General features: G+C 33.0%; 3 protein-coding genes and 1 non-coding gene across 4 annotated transcripts; 2 read left to right on the top strand and 2 right to left on the bottom strand.

Annotated features, from left to right (window-relative positions):
* Positions 1 to 537: 537 nt before the first annotated feature.
* Positions 538 to 2,703, top strand: LOC105132487 (methylsterol monooxygenase 1-1-like). Its single transcript, XM_011036028.1, has 5 exons — positions 538 to 942; positions 1,039 to 1,361; positions 1,823 to 1,970; positions 2,140 to 2,172; positions 2,377 to 2,703. Exons 1-5 carry the CDS (start codon positions 613 to 615, stop codon positions 2,458 to 2,460), a joined length of 918 nt encoding a protein of 305 aa, XP_011034330.1. The 5' UTR covers positions 538 to 612; the 3' UTR covers positions 2,461 to 2,703.
* Positions 2,704 to 3,147: 444 nt separating this feature from the next.
* On the top strand, positions 3,148 to 3,220 carry TRNAK-CUU (transfer RNA lysine (anticodon CUU)). Its single transcript has one exon. It is a non-coding gene; the product is annotated as a tRNA-Lys (tRNA).
* A 230-nt stretch (positions 3,221 to 3,450) lies between these two features.
* On the bottom strand, positions 3,451 to 9,055 carry LOC105132479 (transducin beta-like protein 2). The gene is made up of 10 exons (XM_011036016.1): positions 8,686 to 9,055; positions 8,505 to 8,610; positions 8,331 to 8,391; positions 7,929 to 8,224; positions 6,957 to 7,096; positions 6,265 to 6,339; positions 5,707 to 5,797; positions 4,530 to 4,733; positions 4,045 to 4,089; positions 3,451 to 3,840 (listed from the first exon to the last, which is right to left on the bottom strand). Exons 1-10 carry the CDS (start codon positions 8,887 to 8,889, stop codon positions 3,755 to 3,757), a joined length of 1,308 nt encoding a protein of 435 aa, XP_011034318.1. The 5' UTR covers positions 8,890 to 9,055; the 3' UTR covers positions 3,451 to 3,754.
* A 2,062-nt stretch (positions 9,056 to 11,117) lies between these two features.
* On the bottom strand, positions 11,118 to 19,517 carry SEC1A (secretory 1A). The gene is made up of 21 exons (XM_011036004.1): positions 19,323 to 19,517; positions 18,922 to 18,980; positions 18,754 to 18,835; positions 18,551 to 18,629; positions 18,247 to 18,297; positions 18,031 to 18,127; positions 17,883 to 17,915; positions 17,263 to 17,391; positions 16,375 to 16,560; positions 16,209 to 16,292; positions 15,918 to 16,016; positions 15,761 to 15,837; positions 14,435 to 14,531; positions 14,172 to 14,297; positions 13,985 to 14,080; positions 13,381 to 13,497; positions 13,214 to 13,291; positions 12,410 to 12,636; positions 12,070 to 12,160; positions 11,807 to 11,896; positions 11,118 to 11,539 (listed from the first exon to the last, which is right to left on the bottom strand). The coding sequence occupies exons 1-21, from the start codon at positions 19,399 to 19,401 to the stop codon at positions 11,486 to 11,488; spliced, it is 2,031 nt and encodes a 676-aa protein (XP_011034306.1). The 5' UTR covers positions 19,402 to 19,517; the 3' UTR covers positions 11,118 to 11,485.
* Between the last annotated feature and the right edge of the window lie 5,341 nt (positions 19,518 to 24,858).

Raw genomic sequence — 24,858 nt, 5'->3', positions numbered from 1 at the left:
CTAAACCTAATAATTCCCATAGAGAAAAATTAGTGCTTGTATTTGAGTCTGTTAATTTTCAAAGAATTTTGTTAAAGTCAATTAGCAATATTCCCTTTAGGTGTTTGTATGGCATGGAAAGAAAAAAAACGTGCCCTTTGTCGGGCATCTCGTGAATTTCCCACTTGATTAAACTCATATTATGTTGCTTAAAAAATTAATTAAAATGATTAAAAGAAACTTAAAAGAACTTTAGAAATTTACAGTGTCTAGAATAATTAAGGTCTATTTAAAAATAAAATAAAAAAGCACTTGAAATAAATAAAAAAATATAAATATGAGAGAGAAATCATAGATAAAAATATTTTTATCATTTTTTATATGTCATGAATTTTATTTTATTTTGTCCATCTTTGTGTTTTTTTTTTTAACTTATCTTAACCTAAATTAAAACTCACAAATATTTGTAACCATTCCATTTTCACAAAATGATACACACACACACACACACACACCCTCTACCACCATTAAAATTAATTTTTTGAGTTGAAAGGATTTCTGATAGTTCCGCGAACTCCTATTTATTCTGTTGTTTTCATCCATTCAATCATATTTCTCACCCTCTAATTAACAATGCTGCCTTACCAGAACATGCACCAAGCAGAGGCAGCTCTTGGCAGAGAGCTCACAATTGCAGAGAAACTATGGCTCAATTACTCAGCCAATAAACCTGATTACCTTCTTCATTATCATAACATTCTCTTCTTGATCCTCTTTTACTCTATAGCTCCTCTCCCATACATGTTTATTGAGCTAAGCCGGTCCAAGAGGATAGAAAAGCACAAGATTCAATCCAAAATCAAAAACTCATTCCAAGACATGCTGAAATGCTACAAAGATGTTATGCAAACTTTTATCGTTGTTGTTGGTCCTCTTCAAGTCTCTTCTTACCCTTTCATCAAGGTATATTAATACGTATATATGATTATAATGCAATTTTATTGAGAACTAAAAGAAATTTTAAGATTAACAAAGCTAACTACTTTGATTTTGTTCCAGCTGATTGGCATCCGAACTAGTCTGTCATTACCTTCAGGAGGGGAAATGTTCTGGCAGTTATTAGTGTATTTTCTGATAGAGGATTATACCGGTTATTGGGTTCATAGGTTGCTTCATTCCAAATGGGGCTATGAGAAAATCCACCATGTTCACCATGAATATAGTGCTCCAATGGGGTTCGCAGCGCCTTATGCACACTGGTCTGAAATTTTGATTCTTGGCATGCCTGCATTTCTTGGTCCTGCAGTAGTTCCTGGACACATTACTACTTACTGGCTATGGTTCGTTTTAAGACAAATGGAAGCTATAGAGACTCACAGCGGGTACACATGCTAAACTCTCTCGTTTATTTCAACTCCTCTTTCTGCCGGATTTTGTTGACAGATCCTGACTACACAGGTTTCTAGTAGTGGATCGATAATGGAGAGATTACAAATCCCTCTAATCTAAGTGGGGGGGAGGGGGGGGGGGCATTGGCATAATCTCCAAATTCGGGAGGGAGGGGGGGAGCATTGGCATAATCTCCAAATTCGGGAGGGTGCCTTGCAATTTAGCCCTTCATAAACACTAAACAGTAGGATGTAACATGTGGTTTTTCCTTGCATGATCTTAAGTTATGATGACTGATAATTATTAATTCATTTTTTATTGTCATCAAAAGTGTTTTACTTGCTTTTCTGTACTCAAAAGATGAATTAAGTCACCCGTAGCTTCAAGTCTTAATTTGGTGGCTTGACATGAGCACTTGAATCAAATACATAAAATGTTATTTGATGCAATGCAGATATGATTTTTCATGGAGTCCAACAAGATTTATACCATTCTACGGAGGTGCAAAGTACCATGATTATCATCATTACGTAGGTCGCCATAGCCAGAGTAATTTCGCTTCCGTTTTCACATACTGTGATTACCTTTATGGAACAGACAAGGTGAGTCCCATATTTGACAGCTGCGAATAGATTTTTTGTATGGACCAAACAATCATAAGGCCGTGGCTCGTCCGAACCAGATCTGGGTGATGTTTTTCTAAGATGCAATCACAAGTACATTTATCTTGTGTTTTATAATGGCTCTGATGCATGACTGAATTATTGTCAGGGCTATCGGTACCACAAGTCCATCCTCCGAAAGGTACCTCTCTAAGGCAACTTTGACTTCCAAGGGGACGTCGTTTTCTTGATGGGTAAAGGGTTATCATTGTCCTGAGAATGGGGTATCGAGACCCAACAAGTTATTATAGTGAAATTAATTATCTTGCTTACAGCTTACTCGTACAGGTAGGTTGAATTTATAGCAGATTGTTATGGCTAGCTAACTATTTTCATATTTTATTAGGTGAAGGAGATAGTGGGGACGAATGGAGGACATCGTGAGGGCAGCTATAATTCCATGCCTGCCCAGGATTTCAAATCCGAATAACTATGATATATCAGTAGGACGCAATATTTTGATCCAGTTTCTTTGTTATATTATTAGTATTTAAAAGTTGTAATGGTTTGTGAGGATGCAGTAGAGGCAAGTGCTAGGCATGGGATTGTACTCCAAAATATAAATGAATTGGTGAGCTATATCTAGCTTTTGGCCATTACTGTGAAAAAAATTCTGGCAAGGTAATTAAATTCCTCCCCGATGGATAGAGATCCGGGAGGAAAAAACATTCAATTTTTCATATTTTCATTTTATCTTTTAGGTTTCCAGCATTAATCATAGAAGCAGTGGGAGTGGGACTGACTCATATCCTCTGCCCTTGCTGCCTGTGCCCACAATAAAGGAAATTCGTAAATGATGGGTGCTTCTTGATCGCATTAATCGATTGATGAATTCAATGCGTGAATCCTGGATCACAAAAAATCAATCGATGAATTCGATTACTCCTGGCTTTTAAAAAAAAAAAAATGTTTGGAATGATATTCATCTGGCTTTTTTTAAAAAAAAAATGTTTGGAATGATATTCATGCGCTTGCAGGACATCTTCTCTGTTTTTGAAAAAAAAATGTTTAGAATGATATTCATGTGCTTGCGGGACATCTTCTCTACCTTTTTCAAAGCCGCCTCGACTTGCGTATGCCCTAAATTTATATGAAGAAACCCAACGCATCTTCGTGAGCCCGTCTAGCTCAGTCGGTAGAGCGCAAGGCTCTTAACTTTGTGGTCGTGGGTTCGAGCCCTACGGTGGGCGCTCTCTGTTTTTAGCTTCGAAAAACCCAATCTAAGAGCGGCAGGAGCTCGATCCACTTGCAAATGTAGTGGCATTTTGATCCCCAGGAAAACCCCCTCTAAGAGCGGAAACAGCAGGTTACAAGCGCAAGAGCTCGATCCATTTGCAAATGTAGTGGCATTTTGATCCCCAGATTTTTCCATCAAGGGTACTATTGTCTATTGATTGATTTAGTGCCATAAGAGAATCACGCATCCAAAGCCAAAACCATCATCTATTTCTTTATGGAACATTTTGTCACCAAAACTTTTCAGTCAGATCAGGCTACCTCAGCCATGCAACGATTAGTTTTTCTCAATTTAAAATTTCATACTTGTCCTGTGTGCCGCGTCCAAACACTCAGCTGGAAGGTTAGCTCTATTCGACTCTCTTTGAAGTGATTGGTGCAAATGAACCTGAACGGATTATACTGCAACTAAGGAGGCTATGGCTAATCAATGAGAACGTCAGGTCAATAACTCCCTGAATATGCTTTTTATCTATCAGTGGAATCCATTATGCTGATCGGAGTTGTGGAGCTGCCCATAACTTCACTTTCTTGTCAACACTGGCTGTGGCCAAAATGGACGTTTGTCCATCACCTGAAGAAGAACAAGTAGTTATAAATCATGTTGGTCAAGGAATCATTGGGAACTATTTCCTAACTCTCAAACCTTTCTTTATTCGTTCCTGGAGATACTCCCATAAAGAAAAGCGAAAAAAAATAAAGGATATACATAGCATAAGGTAATGAAAAAATGAACAGAAAAGCCACGAATGTTAAACCGTTTTTGTTTAATAAGCACCTGTTGGAATAGGCTTAGGCGCCCAGGCAATCCATGTGATGTCACCTGCATGACAAACTAGCATTAGTATAATATTCACCAAGAGATTACCCCATGCTTATATGCTACAAAAAATGCTAATAAGAGTGGAACCACTAGAAATACATTGAGAAAAAACAACTTCAATAACAATTTAACTCAAATGAATTCATTTGTCCAATTTCTCAAAACAAATGTCAGTGAGAATATAAAATCAGATTTCCAAATGAAAGCAGGATTTTTGGGCAATGGGGACAAATCTGCCATTGCATCAAGATCTCAATCACAGTATCCATAGCTGATTACTCATGCTAAGACAATAGATATAGTTAGGAAAGCAATATGATATTCTTACATTTTCAACCATTCTGGTGTATTTAGGAAAGCAATATGATGTTCTTACATTTTCAACCACTCTGCAGAAGAACAAACTAAAATAAAGCACAGAAATGGAACCAAAAGCATACCATCATGGGCTTTGTCAGCTGTGTCCAAAACTTTTCCCGTTTCAACACATAACCACTGCAGCATCGAACCATGGGTTGCAGCCAATATCCTTCCATCAGGGGATAAACTGAGACGATCATAATGCAAAGTTCCACCATTTGAATCATGAAGTGGAATCGGAAACACCTTTAAAGTCTTTGGATCCTCATCAAGATGATAACGAACTTGAAGGAAATAAAAGAGAACTCCTCAGTATGATCTTAATCATATAATAACCAACACAAAAATGCCACACAAATATATTGCAAAATGTATGTCAAAGTGAAAAATTAGAAACCCACAAATCTATTCCAGAACTCAAAAAATTAGACATGCGTTATGTTCTCATAGCATGATAACAGTCTCCCATTTTCCTTTTCTTTAGAGGAAGCTACAGAGAAACACAGTCCATGACACCACAAATTTTACTTTTTAAAACGTTGCAACGTAGTCATGAACCTCAATGTATTCAACAAAACTATAAAGCCTTTTGGTATATTCACAGCAGCAAGAAGAGCAAATATCCTGCTAGAGCATGAAAAGGACAGATGATCTGTAGATTGAAATGTGAAGCATCTACTAGATCGCCAAAGGATCAATTTTCATACTTGCAGACCATGACAAAAGAAGCATGCTTAAAGGCATGACATTCAGCATAGAGGTGAACTTGTCTTGATCCACAGATGAAAAACAACCCAACAAACAGATTCCAGTCATCGTGGTGCCAGTTTGGACTGTAAGATAATGGATGATATACATGTTGAATGCTTGATATAGAGGGGGTAAATATTAGCTTAGATACTTTGCAAGAACTTCAATAAAATATTGAAGCGGGAAGCAATTCTTGTTGTTGAAAAAACTGGAATGGTGTTCAGAGATTAGTTGTTCTATAGATTCTGCACAATGGAGTGCTATTTTAGATAAAATTGACATGACATCTAAAGATAATGCTTGCTCAGCCTGAAATGCTAGTTCATAATGCTCTTTGGTTTCCAATCATTCCCTGTAAATCATGCCTTGTCTCAATTCTGGACATTAAATCCAAAAATTGAGAAGCCCTTACCCTCCTATACCAATAATTGCACTGCCCTATTTTTTCAACTTTTCTAAGGTAGTCCTAATTCAAGCACATAGAGAAATGTCTATTAAAGGACATACCGTTGATGTTCCATATTCTTATTGAACCATCTTTGGAGGCTGTGATGATTTGCTCCGAGTCTGGAGTGAAGCATAACCATGTTACTGCACTCTGAACATCAAATTTAACTTGAGATGAGAAACAATAGGCATATCCAAGCTATATATGAGCATTTCTGAGGTGAGAAACAAAATAACAACTCCAGAAGTGCAATATAGTTCAAATGACAAGGCTAAAATATGATAAAAGAGATCATTCCATTTAGACGAGAATCGATATCAACAACCACAGACAGATTGAATATATCTACTAGGATAAACATTTATGGCATCATATCAGACAATAATTTAATCACTGTTACTAACATTTTTTCACTACTCAATGCACATCCACTTCAAAAAATTCAGCATTAATCCAATCATTGACTAGAGAAATATTACAGACATATCCATGAAGCTCACAAACAAAATAAAGAATGAGGGAATTTTGAGCACAGGGAAAAAAGATAGACAAAGAAAGCAAAGCTTGAACGAGATGTGGATGAAATAACAGAGGTCAATATTGCATAGAGTACATACTCTGTGGCCTTTAAGTTGCATGACTTTTGGAACCTCCTTGACAGAACCATCCTTTGAATACACAATCTCCCATACCTGACAAAGAAAATTAAAACCACCATAGCAATTCAATATTCAAATACTACCAGAATATTAAATTTAAAGCTTGCTATTATGATCCAAGCCTCTCAAAAATAACTTTTGTATAGCAGTTGCAAATGAAGATAATAGACTTGACCCATATGTGGTGACCAATAACAATGTTGTTTTAATTCATTAGAGGGAAGATAAATCTCTTGATGTGATCTGATATATTGACTCATAAGCAAACTTGTAAACAAGCCTAAACTAATAGCTTCTTAAGTTTATCAAAAAAAAAAAAAAATACTTTGCAGCAATAGAAACGAAGTCAACTGACTGAAGGCTTATGTTTATCGTATCATGTTCATATATATATGCACATTACATACTATCGAAATCTTTCTATGAAACTTTATGCACAAATGAGTTAACTAAATTGTTTTTGGAAAGTACCATGAGTGTCACAAGGGATGTTAGATTCTATGCCTGAGAATCTTCAACAAGATCCACTTTATCAAGAGTCACATCATATGGTGCATTGTTTGAATGAGTTTCTTTTGTTTTGCACAAGCTAGGGGTTTATATGACAGAGTCCAAACAAAATGCTTTTTCCAGTAATCAGAGATATTCACCTTCACATCTGCAGTAAAAGCTGCAGCAGCAATGAAACGCCCATTTGGGGATATAGTAGCCATGGTGTTTTTCAATTGATTTGTATCGACATTCCCCAAAACCTTTCCTGTCTTTCCATGCCAAATTTTGATATCAGTACCTGGAAAGTAGCATAGAAAATACACAATCAGCATTGCTTTCTGAAACCCAAGAAAGAAAAACAAATACAAAAGAAGTATGAATGGAAGTCGTTGGGTTTTTCTACTCCAGTTAATATCAGTTTGATAATTTAAAATCACAAATTCAACAGGTTATTCCTTAAGATTAATGATGATTTCCGGTGGCTATCATGTAATTAAAAAAAATCACAATATCATGTTCTCTTAGTAGTGGCTCGGTCACCAGAATCCACACCCGTGCACAGATGTCAGCGGTTGTCCGGTCCTTAATATATTTTTAAGGCAGCTAATCAGACAGAAATCCACAGTTTGGAAACTGATGGTTACATTCATGATAAAATCATGGAGTGTCATTTCTGAAAGCATGTGAGATGCAAGTGATGGACAATTAAGGTTAAATTATGGATGGATGGAACAGTTTTCAATGTGCAAGGCAAAAGAATAAAATTTGTTCCAAACATTACAAATCCAAAACAAAGTCAGAAACCACTAAAGTCAAATATCTGATAATTGTGTTTTTTCCTGACAATTAAATTTTATCTAACCATCCAGTCTCATATATGCAAAGACTCCACATCTGAGACATGCTTCAAAACCATAACTACTCCATAATCACTTAGTTTGCAGCCCTTTGTCCAAATTTTAGGCATCATTTCCTAGTCTAACAAGGTTAGCAAACATATGGATCCCAGTATTCATACCATTCCAATAGTAAGCCAGAACATTTATATCATCAACCCATCCATGCCCATTTAAATATCATTGGAACACATAGGATACGATAACTAACCCAGGAAAAAGATCAGCACATACCTTCCGAACAAGAGGCCACAATTGTACTTCCGTCGCCATTGCCATAAGTTGAAGCAGTTCCAACCAGGGTCAAAACCACCTTTTTCTCATGAATTTTGTGGTGTTCCCATTTGATTTCTGGCAGCGGAAGCTTTGGTTGCTGCTTAGAGTCATTAGAATCTTTGACCTTTTCCTCTCCCCACATATATAAGGACGAGCCAGATAGTGTGTGCGACGCCAACACAACAGATGACGCGTCATCAGAAAACGCCACTCCTACCGGGTGACCTCCAGCCGGCACATTAATTCTCAAAAACCTACAACTAAACTATCAGCACTAAAAAAAAAAAAAAAAAAACAACTAGCATCATCAATTTAAAGACTGATTACATAATCTGAAAAAGAAAAGCTTCAGGTTCGTACTTGAAACTTTTACTCGAAGCATCATCTAATTTGAACACCCTCACCACTCCATCTGCACAAGCTGTTTTTTTTTTTCACAAAATAATAAATAAAAAGGACATAATCAGCCGACTCAGTAAAAATTTCTAAAATTGATCATCCATATATATCTAACAATATTGCACATTTACTTACCGGTAGCCAAATTGCGTCCATCATAAGAGAAACACAGGCCCGTGACTGAATCACCGTGACCTTTCAAAGTATTCAAATCCAACGGATGATGTTTCCTGTTATGATCCTGCACATTTCGCAATCAAGACAATAAAAACTCGAAAAATAAGAATGTCAAATTCAAATTCATCATTTACTTTACCTTATCAGAAGAGGCATGAGAGTGAGACTTTTTGGATTGATGAGTAGGTTTAGGAGGTTTTCTAAGAGGATCCGGATGGATTTCGGGTTTCGCGATGGATCCAATTTCGGATTTTCTTTGGAGAAAGTAGTTTTTAAAGAAGATAAGAGCAATTGCAGTACCGAGAAGGACCGAGATAAGAGCAATCGGGAGGACCTGATCCATATTTTTTTCGAAATTTTTTAGGTGAACTCGATGATGATGAGAAATGCCCCCCCCCGGGGGGGGGGGGGGGGGGGGGGTGTATACGTGTCGCCTTGTTGCGTCTTTCGCTCACACTGTTTCTTCACTCTCCAGTGTAGAAATTAGAGAATGGAGTGGAAATAGTTGAAAACCAGTTTGATATTTTATCCAGGAAAATCTTCTGAAGCGGGCTCTGTAAAGTATCGAGTCCAAGTACAAAGGCACCATGCCCAATAGAGCCAGGGAAATACATCTGGATTAAGCCTGATGAGAAACTAGTTGGGCCCAAATATAAGTAGGAACTAGGCCCACAAAAAGTAGGAACCCAGCTTAGAAGAACGAAATAGAGTACCCACAAGGACATCAGTCAGTTGTACAAATATTTTTTTAAAAAAATATATTAAAATAAAATATTTTTATTTTTAATATTATATTAAACATATTTAAAAATATTAATTTAAAATTATTTTTAAAAACAGCTTGGAGAATCACTTTAAAAGGCATTTAGAAAAAAAAAAAGATGGGCAAAACTAAATAAGGTGAGACTATCGGGGAAATAATGATGTAAAGATATGTTTTGTAGAAGTGTCCGTATATTTTTGGATAATAAGTAATAACGTTTGATTCTTGGACTTCTATCTACTAAATTTATAATACTCTGTCTGTAGAGTATAATTTTTCATAGTTTTTATATCTTGGTTTTGAGTTTTAATCGAGTCTCGGATTTTTTTATAAATTAAAATAATTTTTTTAATAAAAAAATAAAAATCAATGAATTGTAATTAAATTTTTAACTAGATCTTGCTGCGTCATACTGTGTTTTTTTTTTTAACCCCATCCGATTCTAGTCCCGGGTTGACCTGCTAAGCTGATTATATCAAAGTTTTTTTATTTATTTCTTTTTCAACCTATCTGGTTTTAATTTCAAGTTAACCTACTAGATCGAGTCGAGTTTCAAAACTATATAATTTTCACTCAATCAAGAAAAAATGGAGTGCTATAAGGTAGCCCCTTTAGCTATATATATACATATATATATATATATATATATGTAAGATAAAGGTATAAAAATAAAAAACATAGATAATTATATGATGAGATTTAATTCTATGCAAACATCAAATATGCAATGGTTCTTGATCTATCTAATTAGTCCTAATTTAAGGGGATAGAGAGTATCTAGACATAGACATATAAGTAGATATGAGTTAATATTTAGGCTAAAATCTTAATTTAATAAAAACGATAGCATTGGGTTTACTGTCAAACTCAATTTGAATTTCAAAAGAAAATCTTATTTTCACGCTATCAGTAAGAAATTAGAAAAAAAAATCAATTGTAAAAAAAAATCAATTGTAACTTTTAGTACGTGAATGGCCTGAATCACCTTAAATTGGTTTTTGCAAAAAAATTGTTTATTTTAATTAGTTCATTTTTTTTAACCCCATCCGATTCTAATCCCGGGTTGACCTGTTAGGCTGATTATATCAAAAAAAAAATATTTATTTTTTCTTCAACCTATTTGGTTTCAATTTCAAGTTAACCTACTAGATCGAGTCGAATTTCAAAACTATATAATTTTCACTTAATCAAGAAAAAATGGAGTGCTATAAGGTAGCCCCTTTAGCTATATATATGTAAGATAAAGGTATAAAAATAAAAAACATAGATAATTATATGATGAGATTTAATTCTATGCAAACATCAAATATGCAATGGTTCTTGATCTATCTAATTAGTCCTAATTTAAGGGGATAGAGAGTATCTACTTTCTGACAAGAAAAATAAAGGGAAAAAAATTATTCTAATAAGAGACATATAAGTAGATATGAGTTAATATTTAGGCTCAAATCTTAATTTAATAAAAACGATAGCATTGGGTTTACTGTCAAACTCAATTTGAATTTCAAAAGAAAATCTTATTTTCATGCTATTAGTAAGAAATTAGAAAAAAAAATTAATTGTAACTTTTAGTACGTGAAAGGCCTGAATCACCTTAAATTGGTTTTTACAAAAAAATTGTTTATTTTAATTAGTTCATCTTTTCTTTTTATTCAACTCTATTTCAATTAAATACATTATCTAATCTCATCCTTATAATTTTAGAATGGTTATTAAATAAAGATAGTAATTTTAAAAAAAAACTATTCATATCATCCTTGCGCATTTTGAACAATGCATTATTGTCGGTGTCAAGAAAAACCAAAGTGTAAATCAAATGAGGCCACGTATGATTTACCACAAGATAATGGTTATGAACTTATGATCTGTCCTACACAATTGACTGATTCAATTGCCAATGGGTTAATTTTATAGAAAGTAAAAAAAATCTTACAATCACCACGTCTAAAGAACAGTGTTCAGGGTGAAGTGCAGTAGTATTTCGCCTGGTCATGATTCATGAGAAACATAACAAGCCTTGTTCGATCCTCCTACTTTAGATCTACATCAGATCAAATTGCACATGTTTGCGTGGAAAAAGAAAACAAACCGTTGCATGCTCGCAATCACAAATTTTGGCATCCAACCTTTCTGCATCTAGCAAACACATGTTCCACTTGCTTTTCAAGACCAAAATTTAGAATCTAAGGACTTCCGTTGAGATTTCTGTTTCCGACAGCAGCTTCAGTTTCTGTCATGTTCAGAAAATGAATGAGCAGCTGGAAAAATACTTGAAACTTAATATGATTTCACCACTATTCTCACTGCACAGCGTGCTATAAAATTTAAGGAGAGGCAAAAAAAAATGGAATAGAAGCCAAGAATTAAAACTTGGATGTCGAGATTCGAGATAGATAGTGGCTGGAGTGGCATGGTCTCAAGTCTAATTCTAGAGCATCCAAATATATTATTGCCAATAATTATTTGGAAATAAAAATGATAAATAAGCACATGATACCGTGATATATTGTGGAGGATCGTCCAAACTAGAACAACCTAGAACAATTTCTCTCCCCAGTTTTGTTGTAAGCTTGTGACATGCTCGCAGCTGACAACAATTATGGTCAAAAAGGCATTAGAAAAGATCCCAAACTCCAAGGCCGGGATAAATTTGAAACTATGTAAAGATCCCAAACTCCTCCAAGGCCGGGATAAATTTGAAACTATCAGGTGATATCCAATTATCATCTTCAAACTTAGAACTGCCCAACAAATTTTTACCTCTGAACGAGTTGCACCACCAATGATGAAAACAAAAATACGCTGTCCCATTTTCTTGAACTCTCTTGCGGCGCTCTTCAAGACTGAATCACTGCAAAAGGCCAGGGAAGAGTGCTGAGAAAAATTCAAGCATAATGGAGCTTGAACATAACATTAACATCCAACCGATGCAGAAGAAATCTAAGCTGCTATCAAGAGTTATCTATCACAACCATAATACATAAAAATGTGTTACAGAAGATATTCGGTCTGGAAACAACTAAAATATCCTGGAAATAAAAGTCAGTGGGATGTGTGAACCAAACAAATGACATTTAAATTGTAAGGGCTGCCATTGTACCTTGAATATCCATCATCAGAATTGCTAGTTCGTGCCCAAGTTGCAGTTCTTCTTGATCTCATTGATTGTGCAGGAGCTTTTCTTTCTGGAACAGCTGGAGCAGGTGAAGCATGACTCTTCCGTACTGATCCTCTCTTTGTTCTCTCTTGGTCAGTTGAACTTGGATCATTCATACACGAATACTCATTCTTTGGCAATTCACGTTTGCTGAGTTTTTCAAGGAGCTCCTGAGAAAGAAATCATGAAATATTATGCATACATTTTAATTATATACACAATAACACAAGCATTGTTCTCTTTTCTGTTAACATAGCAACAGATTTCATTTTGCAACACAAACAACAAAACTACACAGCTTCGAAAATATAACCATTTAGAAGATACCAACCAGATAGTCAATTAAGCATTGCCCTCAGTCCACTAAAGAACATGGATAGTGGGCATTCTCAGTTAGCCAAGTTATACCAGATGATACACAAGGAGCATCACCATAGGTACTATTGGCAGATCAAGTATGTTGCTACATGAAAAAACTGGCAATGTTCATTCTTGATATTACTCAATACAAAAATTATAGGAAAAAGAAAAAAGAAAAAATCATGATTATTTAGGATATATTTTAAACAAGCTGGAAATGATGCCTCACAACAGGAAAAAAAAAAAAAAACTAATTCTATAATATCCAACCGGAAAAAAAAACTAATTCTATAATATCCAACCATTTTGACCCTTCCTAAGAGCACAATGACAATCATTACAATAAGGCACACGAATATGGACACTGTTGCATGATGTAAATCATACCTCCAGCACAGGATAAAATCGGAAGAGTTGCCACGTTTCTTCCTCATCAGTTCGGTCCTTTCTAGCTGCTTGCTTTGTCTGATAACCAAATTTGTCATCAATTAGACATCCATTGGCAACCTACCACTCAACTTTAGTAAGCATCTCAAATGCGTGCACTTATGTACCTTCTGGTTATCAAACTTGAGAGAGAAACCACCTGATGTCTTTTTGGTCTCAGATGAACCCCCAAGCAATTTCATATTATTAACAACCTTCATATCCTCATTTGATAACCTGGCCAGCTGAATGATGGAAAATAATTAGAAGAAAATTGTTTAACAGGAACAACATAAAAAATTGCTTCCACAAAATTAAAATTCCCATCCATTTCTTATTGCAGACTGATAAGAAAGAGGAGAGAAGAGCTTTAACAAATCCCAGAGAAAAAACATCAGTCTGTCTCACGTTAGAGTTGAGACATAAATCGTGATCAATGATTATAGCTAGCAGGATTAAATATTTACTTCTCTTTGTACTGTTATTTTGTAATAATTTGTCCATACTTTTACATGGCAACCGATGAATCTAAAAAATATTACCACTAGCATTTCTCATGCACATCATTTCCACAAGAGTTACGCTAGCTGCCAAAGAAAAAAAATCAAATGAAAGTGACACGAATAGACTCATGCAATAAGATATAGCCTTGCATTCATCACTAATAATGCCATTGTATGTATTCGTGTCACTTTCATGTAGAGATTTTTGTAAGTTAAACTCTGCAGCTACCTGCATTAACTTTGAAGCTTTGTCACCCTCAAATTTCTCAGGGTACACACATGCATAGATCATCAACAAACGCAGCTTATTTTCAGGAGATGCATCCTGCATGAGAGAAGTGTAAGAAATTCAAGTCACACAACATAGAATGTTAGATGCATAAATCTTATCTGATCAAAATTCCATGCTTCATCACCTGCTTCGTCCTTAGAAAGCTGATAACATCCTTAGCCCCTGCATCCCCAAAAACAAGATCCTGCTCCAGTTGCCCAAGATCTCTAAGTCCCAATTCTCTGATAACGCTGTTAATTTTTCCAGCAATCTATACTTACAGTAATTAATTAAACAAAGTCAGAAGGAAGCATAACATGACTGTAATTCGAACCATTCATTGTATCCTTCTCACTGAAGTACAAAATCAACCATTGCAATGGTAAGAGAATTAAAGAAGAAGCAAACCTCAATGTGAAGTGTTAGTTTCTCAACTTGTTCATTGTATTTCGGCAAAGATTGAACAATTTTCTGCAAATCTCGTGTCGATATTTCACTACCATCTCTACATAAAATCAAAATTCAGCACTAGAAATAAATGGAAACAGAGATAAATCCACAATTTAAGACTTAAAGCTTCGAGCTAAAATCAAGTACTTGTTTATCTTCAAAGTAGCATAAGCGATGCTGTCTACATCACCTTGTGCTTAATTTTTATCAAATAGCAATGCTGTCTACATCACCTTCACCTTGTGCTTAATTTTTATCAAATAGAATTAGTTAACAAAGTTTTGATATCATGTCAAAGAACCATCTTAACCTAAAAGCTTCAACTGTCCAATGAGACCCCAAGATATGATTTATATTATTATCTAACATCCATATCTATTGAAGGAGAGATCTTGTCAGGTCTGAATCATATACATGTGTCAGATGGCATCATTAGCCTATAACCCTTGCTCCCAATGTTGTCTCGAAAATTTTCAGTCTGTTTCTACTACATAGAACGATGTAGCATTTAAGGGATCATTAATCATGAGAGTGATGCCATGTCTAGAAGAATAACTAATCTTAAGCAAGAAAATATATCAACTTCTACACTTCGTAAGACAATCTTCTAGCTATATACATTCTGAAATTCCAGCTGCAATGTTTATTCATAATGATGAAGTGAGAAGACATGTAAGGTGGCCTCCCCGAAAATTTTCCCACATCAAAATCGAACTCTTTCAGTATCACTCTTAACAAATAAAGTGCCAACTTGGAGAAATTCAAGAATCCCTAGCATTTTAAATAAAAACAAATGTGTGGTGTCATCTTTCCACCCTTTTTTGTTTTTAAGGGTTATTGGGTAGAAGGGGTTTAAATCTTTTAGAAGCATAATTACACCTTTTGAAATTTACATAATCAGATCAGTTCAAAGAGTTTACGACTAATTAGATGCAAAATCTGCCTTGTTAATATATTTTTCGAGGGTTGTTCATACTACAATCATAGCAGGCCAAAGAGTTTTACCACCATCGTACCTTGTCATAAAACTCCTTGCATTGTTAACTGTTATCAAAAACTAAATTTGATAGCATTAAGTATCACAGGGATCTTGCCATAGTTATGGTAAAAGTCTTGCACTTGAGAATGGGATTGCGATTATATGTTAGAATCAGGTTGCACAAAGGTTCAGGAACTATTATTTTTTTTATATAATATTTGCTAGGTTAATAACTTAAAACTTTCTAAAGTTATGAAATTCCGCATAAATGGCAAACAACTTCTAAAAGTCACATTAGCCCTTACCTTGCACTCTGTTGCATTTGAGCAGCTTTGTTCTTAGACACAAAGTTGGTCATCTTATCATGCAAGCGTTCACTAGCCTGATATAACAGTCAGTATGAAAGAGGTTCACAAAACCAAGGCATACAAGATAAAGTAGAATATAAATGCATGAACATACATCTGCTATATGTGCATGGCGAAGCTCTTGCCAAACTAGATCCTGGTCTTCTAGAAGGACCTCCTTTTTTTCAGGACTGCCACCTGTTTTTCTTGGGAGCTGAAAGACGAATATTTCATTCAAAAAAAAGAACATGTCAAAAATGCAAAAAGAAAGCCCTTAAAACCCTGAAGCATCCCCTCAAATACTCATTCACCCCAACACCACCACCCACCAAGAGGAAAAGCCAAATGTGAAGACATACCTAACACCACCACCCACAAGGAGGAAAAGCCAAATGTGAAGACATACCTCAACAACATATTTATTTCCATCCATTTCCAGTAAATCGTGGCACATAGCATCATAAGTCCATTCATGTATGACCGGAGCAATCTAAACATGCAAGTGCGAGACATCAACAAATTAAAATTATAGACCAAACAGAACAAGTTATCACAGTAAAAGTATCAACAACCTGGTCAATAGATCTATCCAGGATAAGCAACTCGCATGTCTCGGTTTGTGGAAAGTTGGGAATGCACTTGTATTTTAAAAGATTGTTAAAAACACCAGCAGCAAGCTTTGCTGGAATTGAATCACGAAATGTTGCTGTGGAATCATCTGTCGCTTTGGCAGCACGATACCGTACAAAAGGTAGTTCCTAAAATAATACAAACAATAAATTTTCCACAAATTCAAAAATTTCATTGAAATGAATGCTTTCAATCCCAGCCAAATGTTGTTTCCGCAAAGAAAACACAATGTAATACCAAATACTCAACCAAATCAACCTTCAAACTCACTAAAAAATAGCTCATGAGGAATGCTTTCAATCCTGGCCAAATGTTGTTTCGGCAAAGAAAACACAATGTAATACGAAATATTCAACCAAATCAACCCTTCAAACTCACTAAAAAATAGCTCATGAATAATTTATGTGCTTAAATATATTAGGATTACAGATGGACTGAAGCCCAAATAAGAGCCTAGTCCATTGTTGCGAGTCTGTATAAAATTGGAAGTTGAGACCTTTTACAACGAGAATTCGATAATTTACGAATCAAATTCTACAAGAAGGTTATTTTATTATTCTGACAATCTTAACTTGTCAAACTATAAAGGATCAAATAATCACTTGAATGAAAATCAAAGCAATGTACCCTAACCCAAAAAACAAAGAAAAACAAATTTTGATTTTGCCATCTTTATTTCCATATAATAATCAGAGATATCAGGACCTCTTGAGTTGTATTTAGTAAACTTTATAAAGATAAAACTAAATGAAAGTAAAATAATAAAGAAACAAAAGAAGAAGACTAAGATTCCACAGTCGCTGCTGCAGCTTCTTGTATAAAATTCTTACGTTCAATGAAGCAAAAACTGTTGCAATTCGAGTTGCCATTGTATTCAAACATGCATCAAATCTGCGAGAGTTCTCAACATTTTTACCATAGAGCTCCCCCAGTGCTCCTTCGTGATCAGTAATAAAAGCCTGCGTTAAATTATCATATCACAAAGCAGTTAAAAACACTCCTTTGAAGACTGAAACAATATGGAGAACGTATTTTTGGAATGCTTCACAGATTCTTTATGGTGTGCCCTTATTTATGTTGAGAATTCATCAACAGACCGTCAATGATGGCAAAAAAGTTTGTCTTTTTTTATTGGGAAAACTTCAGATTATAAAAGAGTCAAAATTTGAAGAAAAAATGAGCTAAAGATAAAAGACTCTCACATCACATTTGACTCAGACTTCATAGAAAAATATTATCTTGTTAATCAAGTTAAAATTGAAGCAGCAGATCATGAATTATAAAAGTGCATTCCATCCAAGTTTACAAGAAAGAAACTCTTAAAGACAGCAATATTATTTACCGCGCATACGGAGGTTCAGAATGAGCGGATAAAAAATGGCACACTAGGATAAAAGGAGCACTAATCAATTAGCATCGGCATAGAATATTGCTAGCTGTAATGATATACCTGATTATCAATGGGAAAGTATTCCAAATTCATCTGCGTAACACCAAAGAAAGATGAAAGAGGATACGAAGAGAAAAGTTCTATTGCAAAATCATGCAGTATAACATGTCTAAGTTACCAATAACAAAAGCAGAAAGAGAACATTTACCTCTCTCAAAGCACCTATTCGGGGTAACACACTTGTATCACACTTGATGTGATTAACCAATTCTTTTGGGACAGATGAACTAAAAAATACATATGCTCTAGAAAGGCAGAGAAGCATGTGGTCAGAAACATAATCAGAATCTCTCTAAAATGTAAGAACCAGAAAGATTCAGGTCACTTAAACCAGAATCTAGAGAAACTATAATCTTTCACTTACTTCTTGTATAAAGGCTCCCTCCCAGACATGTCAGACAAGAACATGACAACACTGCAAGCTAGTAAAAGACAGTTAAACGTGGATCCCCATCTTCTTAGCAGGAATGTAAGCATTAAGTAGGACAAAAAATTCAGAACCAAAATGCAAAATAAGAAGATACTGATCATGCATTCGAGTAAAATTCCATACAATACGAATGGACATAAACGATCAGGAGGAGGCTTCAACGATCACATTAATCGAAAATCAAGACAATTACTCTTGATAGTTATAATATTTTCATGCAAAACAACTAAAAAATTACTTTTCTTTCGATGGCTGGATGAAATATATAGCATCCATAGAAGTCATAGGTTCCCTCCTCCTGAAAAGATCTTCCACCACTGCAGTAATCAAGAATTGAGCAGCCACATTACACACTTATAATTTCCTTTTCTCCATTCTACCAACTTGGCTTGAATCACCTCAATAAATACATCACGCAGGCATAAAAGATTTAAAGCTTACATGAAATTCCTTGGTCTGTAATATCTGACATTTTACAAGAGTGAGACATGACTTTCACTGTAACTTTATCCATAATAAGCACCTGCGGCACAAAATCAGTTTAAATGACTAAAAAAACTAATAAAGAAATCTTCTGAAAAATAAAAAAAAACTGTTAACGAGCCATACCTTCCAGGTGGATTTTGAATCTCCTGTTCTTGTTGATCCAAGCATTTCAAACAATAATCCTGAGATTTATAATAACAACAACAATAATAATGATGATGAAATTGAATAACCGTTACAAATTATTTAGAGCAAATCAGCAATTGATTTATGAAAATTAAATTAAAAAAAAAAGAGACTATAATGCACCAGAATTCATCCAGATGATTCTAATAGCTCTAGATTAGGTAAACAGTTCGTGTGTTTAAGGAATTAAAGGATATCAGTCTCGATCTGTTTCTTTCGTTACATTTTCCCGCCAAAACAAACAGAAAACTCATACAAATTGGTTAAAAACACCAAATATATAACGTCAACGGGCACGAGCGTGTAAAGATGAAGATATTTGTGAAATGGAAGCTTACGATCACGGGTGATTTGACGGAAGAATTTATACTCTCCGCCGTGAGAAGAAGATGATGATTCGGAATCGGAGACTGACATTGCTGATAATTACACGATAGACTTTCTTTTCAAATTCAACAGCAATAGATGCAAAGTTCGATGGATTTGCAAATGAAGAGCAGAGGGAAGCTTTTTGGAGAAAAGGGAGGAGGGTGGAGAGAGAGACTGAAAGAAGGCCGTTATTATTTAGCGGGGATTTCGCTCTCTTCCATGGATTGAAAAAAAGAAAAAAGCGAAAAAATGCCAGAGAGAGTTTCGTTCAAACGGCACCGTAAGTTTTGACATTTTTCAAATCATTCATTTAGTCGGTGTTTTAAATTTTAGAATTATTTTTTTTAAATAAAGAAATATGATTTTAGAATTATATTGTTGCATTCTTATGTTCTTTTATATAAATATTAAATTTGATTTAAGTTGTTAAAAAAATTGAATATTTAAGTTAATTTCAAAATAGTGTTTAATCAAAAATTAAAAATGTTAGCTTTTAATTTATAACTTTATTATTATTATTATTGCTTTGTAATATCACTTTATTCAGTTTGGAAGTGCATGAATTTTGCACTGCCAGCATGTTTTTTCTTGCTGTGTGAATACATTCGTTGAAAAACTAATGTATTTTATTCTTACTTGGTTTGACCCATAATGAGCCGAACGTAGTGCTGGGGTAGATAATTTAAAATTCAAGTGAAACAAGTTCTCCGTCGTTATGCAGTATTGATCATAATTATTAAATATAGTTTAGTTAGTTTAACAAGTTAATTTGAAAAATGTATACCCTGAATCTTGATATATTTCTAGTTTCAAGTTAAATTAACATTTATACCCTTATATTTCTAGTTTCAAGTTAAATTAACAAAAATATTAACCCGATAAAATTAATTAATCCAATTAGGTTGATTTTTGAGTTCATTAATTAACCCAGTCAAACCCAATTTAAACTCCACTAAATGAACTTTAAAAAAAAAATATTAAATCTAAGTTTGACAACTAATTACAAAAAACAGACAATTATTCCTCACAATTCTCTTACAAAGTCAAATTATATAAAAACCAAATTGGATTATGGCACCCAAGCACCTAAAATGTGATGGATGCATGTGGTTTTGATTTGGAATTCATATTTTTTATTTATGTATAGGAAGGAAATGCTCATGGTCGTTTGGATTCCGGTTGAAATATAAGTAATATTTATTACATATAAGTAATATTTATTACATAATATCCCCTCAAAAAAAGAAAATGTTTATTGTAATATCAAAGTAGGATAGTGCTACGTTTTCATGTTGAATATCCAGACACGAGGGTTCAAGCTTTGAGTGAAGGGGGATGCGTAATTTATCGAATGGAATTTTGATGTGCTAAAAAAAAACATTTTGTATTCTTAAGCTGATGCCTCTTTAGTTTTTTTTTTATTTTTATTACATATTATTACAAGGAAGAGACTCAGACTCAAGATTTTCTTGAGGAAAAAGTTTCTGCTTGAGCTCCGTGCGGACACAAATTTTCATAAATATTCCTAGAACAACCGTGCATAATTTCATTAATTAAAAGGGATGGGTTGCATGATGCTTGCTTTGATGATCCTGGGCATCTGGAATATAGATTATGATTTGCATGATATAGCCGATGAATCTACCAGTCGTGCTAGTCACTTGGATGCTGGAGTTGATGAGACAAATGATAGTTACAGAAAGAGAGATAATGGGGGCTTTAAGGAGTGCACGTCCAAGAGAATAATATCATTTCCTTGCATGCTTGCGATGATGGTGGGCATTTGTTATTCCAGGATGTTTTAAAATATAATAATTATTATAGTATTGAAAATATATTAAAATAATATTTTTATTATTTATAAAAGTTGTTTTTAATATTAATACATTAAAATAATATTAAAAATTTAATTTTAAATAAAATAAATAAATCTTTAGAGAGCACGGTTGAACAAGTTCTATATTAATTGCTATTTTCGTAGCAAATCATTTTCCTAGCACACATTTCTTTTCCTTGGGAATTTTCTTTTTCGAAAACATACAGAATAATTCACCATTGACAAGGGCTATCAGCTGGAATTTATAATATTATATTTTGCTTGTGGTGTAAAGTATTTTTTTTATTTTTAAATATATTAAAGTAATATTTTTTTATTTTAAAAAAATTATTTTTAACATTGATATATCAAAGTAATATAAAAAAATAATTTAGAAAAAATAAATCTTTAAAAAACACGATTAAAACCATGTTTCTAGATAAATCTCTACTTTTATAGCAAATCGTTTTCCTAGAACGCATGTCTTTTCACTGGGAATTTTCTTTTCCCAGAACATACAGAATAATTCGCCATTGCTACTGGGATGTTTCCTTTTACTATCCTTTCATTTCCTCCTGTTTGCACCAAAAGAAGTGTAGTTTTCAAACCGGTCAGTCTGGTGGGTCGATTTAAAGTTAGAATCAGACCTGGTTAAAAACAATAAAGGAATTAAAAATCTGATATGACTCAGTTAATCCGGTTAGTTGACCTAATTAAAAAACTGATAGCAATTTATTATTTTTTTATTAAAATAATATTTTTTTAATTTTTTTAAAAAAAATAACTAAATACCTAACTAAAATCTAAAATCCTGATTTTAAACCCGACCGGGTCTAAAAATTATAAGGAAAAGCATACTTGGAGACGAATGCATGAGTAGATGGGCTCAGATGTCTTGTAATTGGGGTTGGCCTGTTGAGATAGGCAGCGAAAAAAGATCCAATACAGTCCTTTGCTAATCATAATTTATAAATTAAATTAAATGAAAAAAAAAATAGCAGACGGATTTAGCATCATGGCTCCATTAGTTGATTGATTTTGAAGATAAATCTGACAGCGCGGTGCAATGAGCTTTTTTAATTAAAAATATATTAAAATAATATTTTTTTATATCATCACATTAAAATTATAAAAATAAACATTTTAAAAACTATTTATTTAATATTTTTAAAAACAAAAAAAAGTTTTAAAATCATTAAAAAAAAAACAATCACAAAACAAGTTATCTCTGTTGTATAAATTCAAGGATCGAGTATATAAAGACCAGCAATTTTATATATAGTCATCCTATCGAGCCAATAGTATCTTATCTCTGATTTTGCGTTCAACCTCCAAATCCTTCGTTTCTTAGCTGCTCTAATAATTATTTCCATTCTCTACCATTCAACACACCAAAAGTAAACATCCGCGTTCATACATCAAGGCAACAATGCCTGAAACGAAAAGAGAAAAAATAAAAAAACGCATGGTTATTGACTACTTTTTCTTTGTTAATTACTATTTTGGTTATCTTATCTCTGGTTGAATGCTTTTTCTTTGTTAATTACTATTTTGAGAAATAAAGTTTTGTTAAATTACTTGGCCTCTTAATATCTGTCTCAAAGTTTTTTTATTTAGAGAAACAATGAGTTTATTAATATTAAATCGGTACAAAAAAAAATTATTCTCTTAACATGTATTATTGACAAAAACCTTTACAGCTTAAAAGAATAGTTGCCTTTTAGGACATCATGTAGGTACTTTCGTGTATAGAAAATTAAGGTATTTGAATTTTTAAAATTATATTTAAAAAAAAAAAAACTTTTTCTTTCCAATTATGTAGATGAGTCTCTTGTTATTATATACTAATGAAAATTAACCGCAATATCATACATTATTTTGAAAATATTTAGTATTGTGATTTTGTTTGTAGTTTAAAAAATGATTAAAAAAAACATTTGTTTATATAATTGTTTTAAGTGAATTATGTATTTGATAAAATTATGATTGAAACTGTAAATTCATCAAAAATATATTAGTAGTATTTAATTAAAATTATAGTTGGGCATAAAATCATCAGATAGAATATCAATATTAGAAGCGGTTGATGTAGATTTGAATTGCTTGGACAATAAAAGAACTAGAGAAGGAGAAGAGAGTATATGAAAAAACAAATTCTGGGGGGGATGGTCTTTCAGAATTATTATCTTTTGCATGAGAGTTTTTAGAAGCAAGTAATGAATATTTTTCATTAACTTATGAATGAATCACAGTTTTAAAATGGATCTCACATCTTTAAACTTATATTTTACTTATTATTAAGTACTTATTAATTATATTCAAACCACGCCATATTTTCCAACACACGAACAAGTATCATTGACAATACAAAGAGATTATATTGATCTCTTATTATCACCTCATTCAATAATATTTTATTAATTGAACAAATACAGGGAAGATATGTTTCATTGCCATATCACCTACAAATACCATGTTTGATTTTATAAGAAGCTTGTGTGTTTGAAATTATGATTAATGTTATGTTTTAAATTATTTTTTTATTTTAAAATGCATTAAAATAATATTTTTATTTATTTTTTAAAATTATTTTTTTAACACTATCAAATCAAACAATCTAAAAATACCCAACAAATTAATATAAAATAAAAAAATATTTTTTAAGAAAATACAATTAGATCATAAAATTAAATATTGCCCTGGATTCTTGTTGTTTGCACATTAAATTAATAATACGTGTTGAAATATTTATATGGTCGAAAGTTTCTGTATCAATTATTTAGATTTAGATATAGTTGAAAATGTTTTTTTTGTTAGGAAATATATTAAAATAATGTTTGATTATTATTTAAAAAAATAGTTTTTTTATATTAACACATTCAAATAATTTTAAAAATATAAAAAATAAATTTAAATAAAAATAAATAAATTTTAAAAAATAAAAAAAATTATTTTAATATATTTTAAATAAATGTTTTTTTAAAAAATCATTATTACAACTCCAAACGATGTTGAATATAACAAGCTTTTTTCACTCAAAAGACGTTACCATATTACCTAATAAATTTGAAAATGAAAAGCATTTTTTACTTAAACCACAGCATCCTTAAATGTGTTTTGCACTGTGTTTTTAAAAATTTTAAATTCTTTTATTTAAATTTTTTTATATATATTTTTATATTTTTTTATGTATTATTGTTAAAAATAATTTTTTAAAAATAAAAAATATATTAATATATTTCTAAATAAAAAATACTTTAAATTACTTTATTATTACAAATTTCAAACAAGCTGGAAGCAGTTGAATGCAAGAAATAAGCAGAATTATGTTTTCTTTAACTTCACGCGACAATCATGATGTCGCCATTCATTGGCCCTCACCACGATAGGGAAACAAACAGCACCCTTTTCTGATAACGATTTTAGTCATAAGATTGGATTCTTATTTTCCTCTTAAAGATCTATTTTTAAAAATTATTTTTGATATTAATATAATAAAATAATTTAAATCTTTTTTAAAAAATTTAAATTTTAAAAACCACAATTTCAATCAATTTCCAAAAAAACACCCTTGCAAAGCAATTGATCGGGGTCCTATAATTATGGCCGTAAAGAGGCGTTCAAACAATCCACACCCTCCACTTGAGAAATTCCTCTAAACTTTCTGCTCAACCTATCATAGAGAGGGG

This window comes from Populus euphratica, unplaced genomic scaffold, assembly GCF_000495115.2.
Source record: "Populus euphratica unplaced genomic scaffold, PopEup_1.0 scaffold2.1, whole genome shotgun sequence".
NCBI lineage: Eukaryota > Viridiplantae > Streptophyta > Magnoliopsida > Malpighiales > Salicaceae > Populus > Populus euphratica.
Note: the sequence above shows the minus strand (reverse complement) of the source record. Positions and strands in the feature narration are given on the sequence as shown.

Coding starts and splice junctions, on each gene's coding strand:
- LOC105132487 (XM_011036028.1), top strand. CDS start 613: ATGCTGCCTTACCAGAACATGCACCAAGCAGAGGCAGCTCTTGGCAGA. Junction 943..1,038: donor CTTCTTACCCTTTCATCAAG/GTATATTAATAC, acceptor ATTTTGTTCCAG/CTGATTGGCATCCGAACTAG. Junction 1,362..1,822: donor GCTATAGAGACTCACAGCGG/GTACACATGCTA, acceptor GATGCAATGCAG/ATATGATTTTTCATGGAGTC.
- LOC105132479 (XM_011036016.1), bottom strand. CDS start 8,889: ATGGATCAGGTCCTCCCGATTGCTCTTATCTCGGTCCTTCTCGGTACT. Junction 8,392..8,504: donor TGGACGCAATTTGGCTACCG/GTAAGTAAATGT, acceptor AAAAAAAAACAG/CTTGTGCAGATGGAGTGGTG. Junction 7,097..7,928: donor TGTGGCCTCTTGTTCGGAAG/GTATGTGCTGAT, acceptor GCTACTTTCCAG/GTACTGATATCAAAATTTGG.
- SEC1A (XM_011036004.1), bottom strand. CDS start 19,401: ATGTCAGTCTCCGATTCCGAATCATCATCTTCTTCTCACGGCGGAGAG. Junction 15,838..15,917: donor GCCATGCACATATAGCAGAT/GTATGTTCATGC, acceptor CTGTTATATCAG/GCTAGTGAACGCTTGCATGA. Junction 14,298..14,434: donor AACTAACACTTCACATTGAG/GTTTGCTTCTTC, acceptor CTGTAAGTATAG/ATTGCTGGAAAAATTAACAG.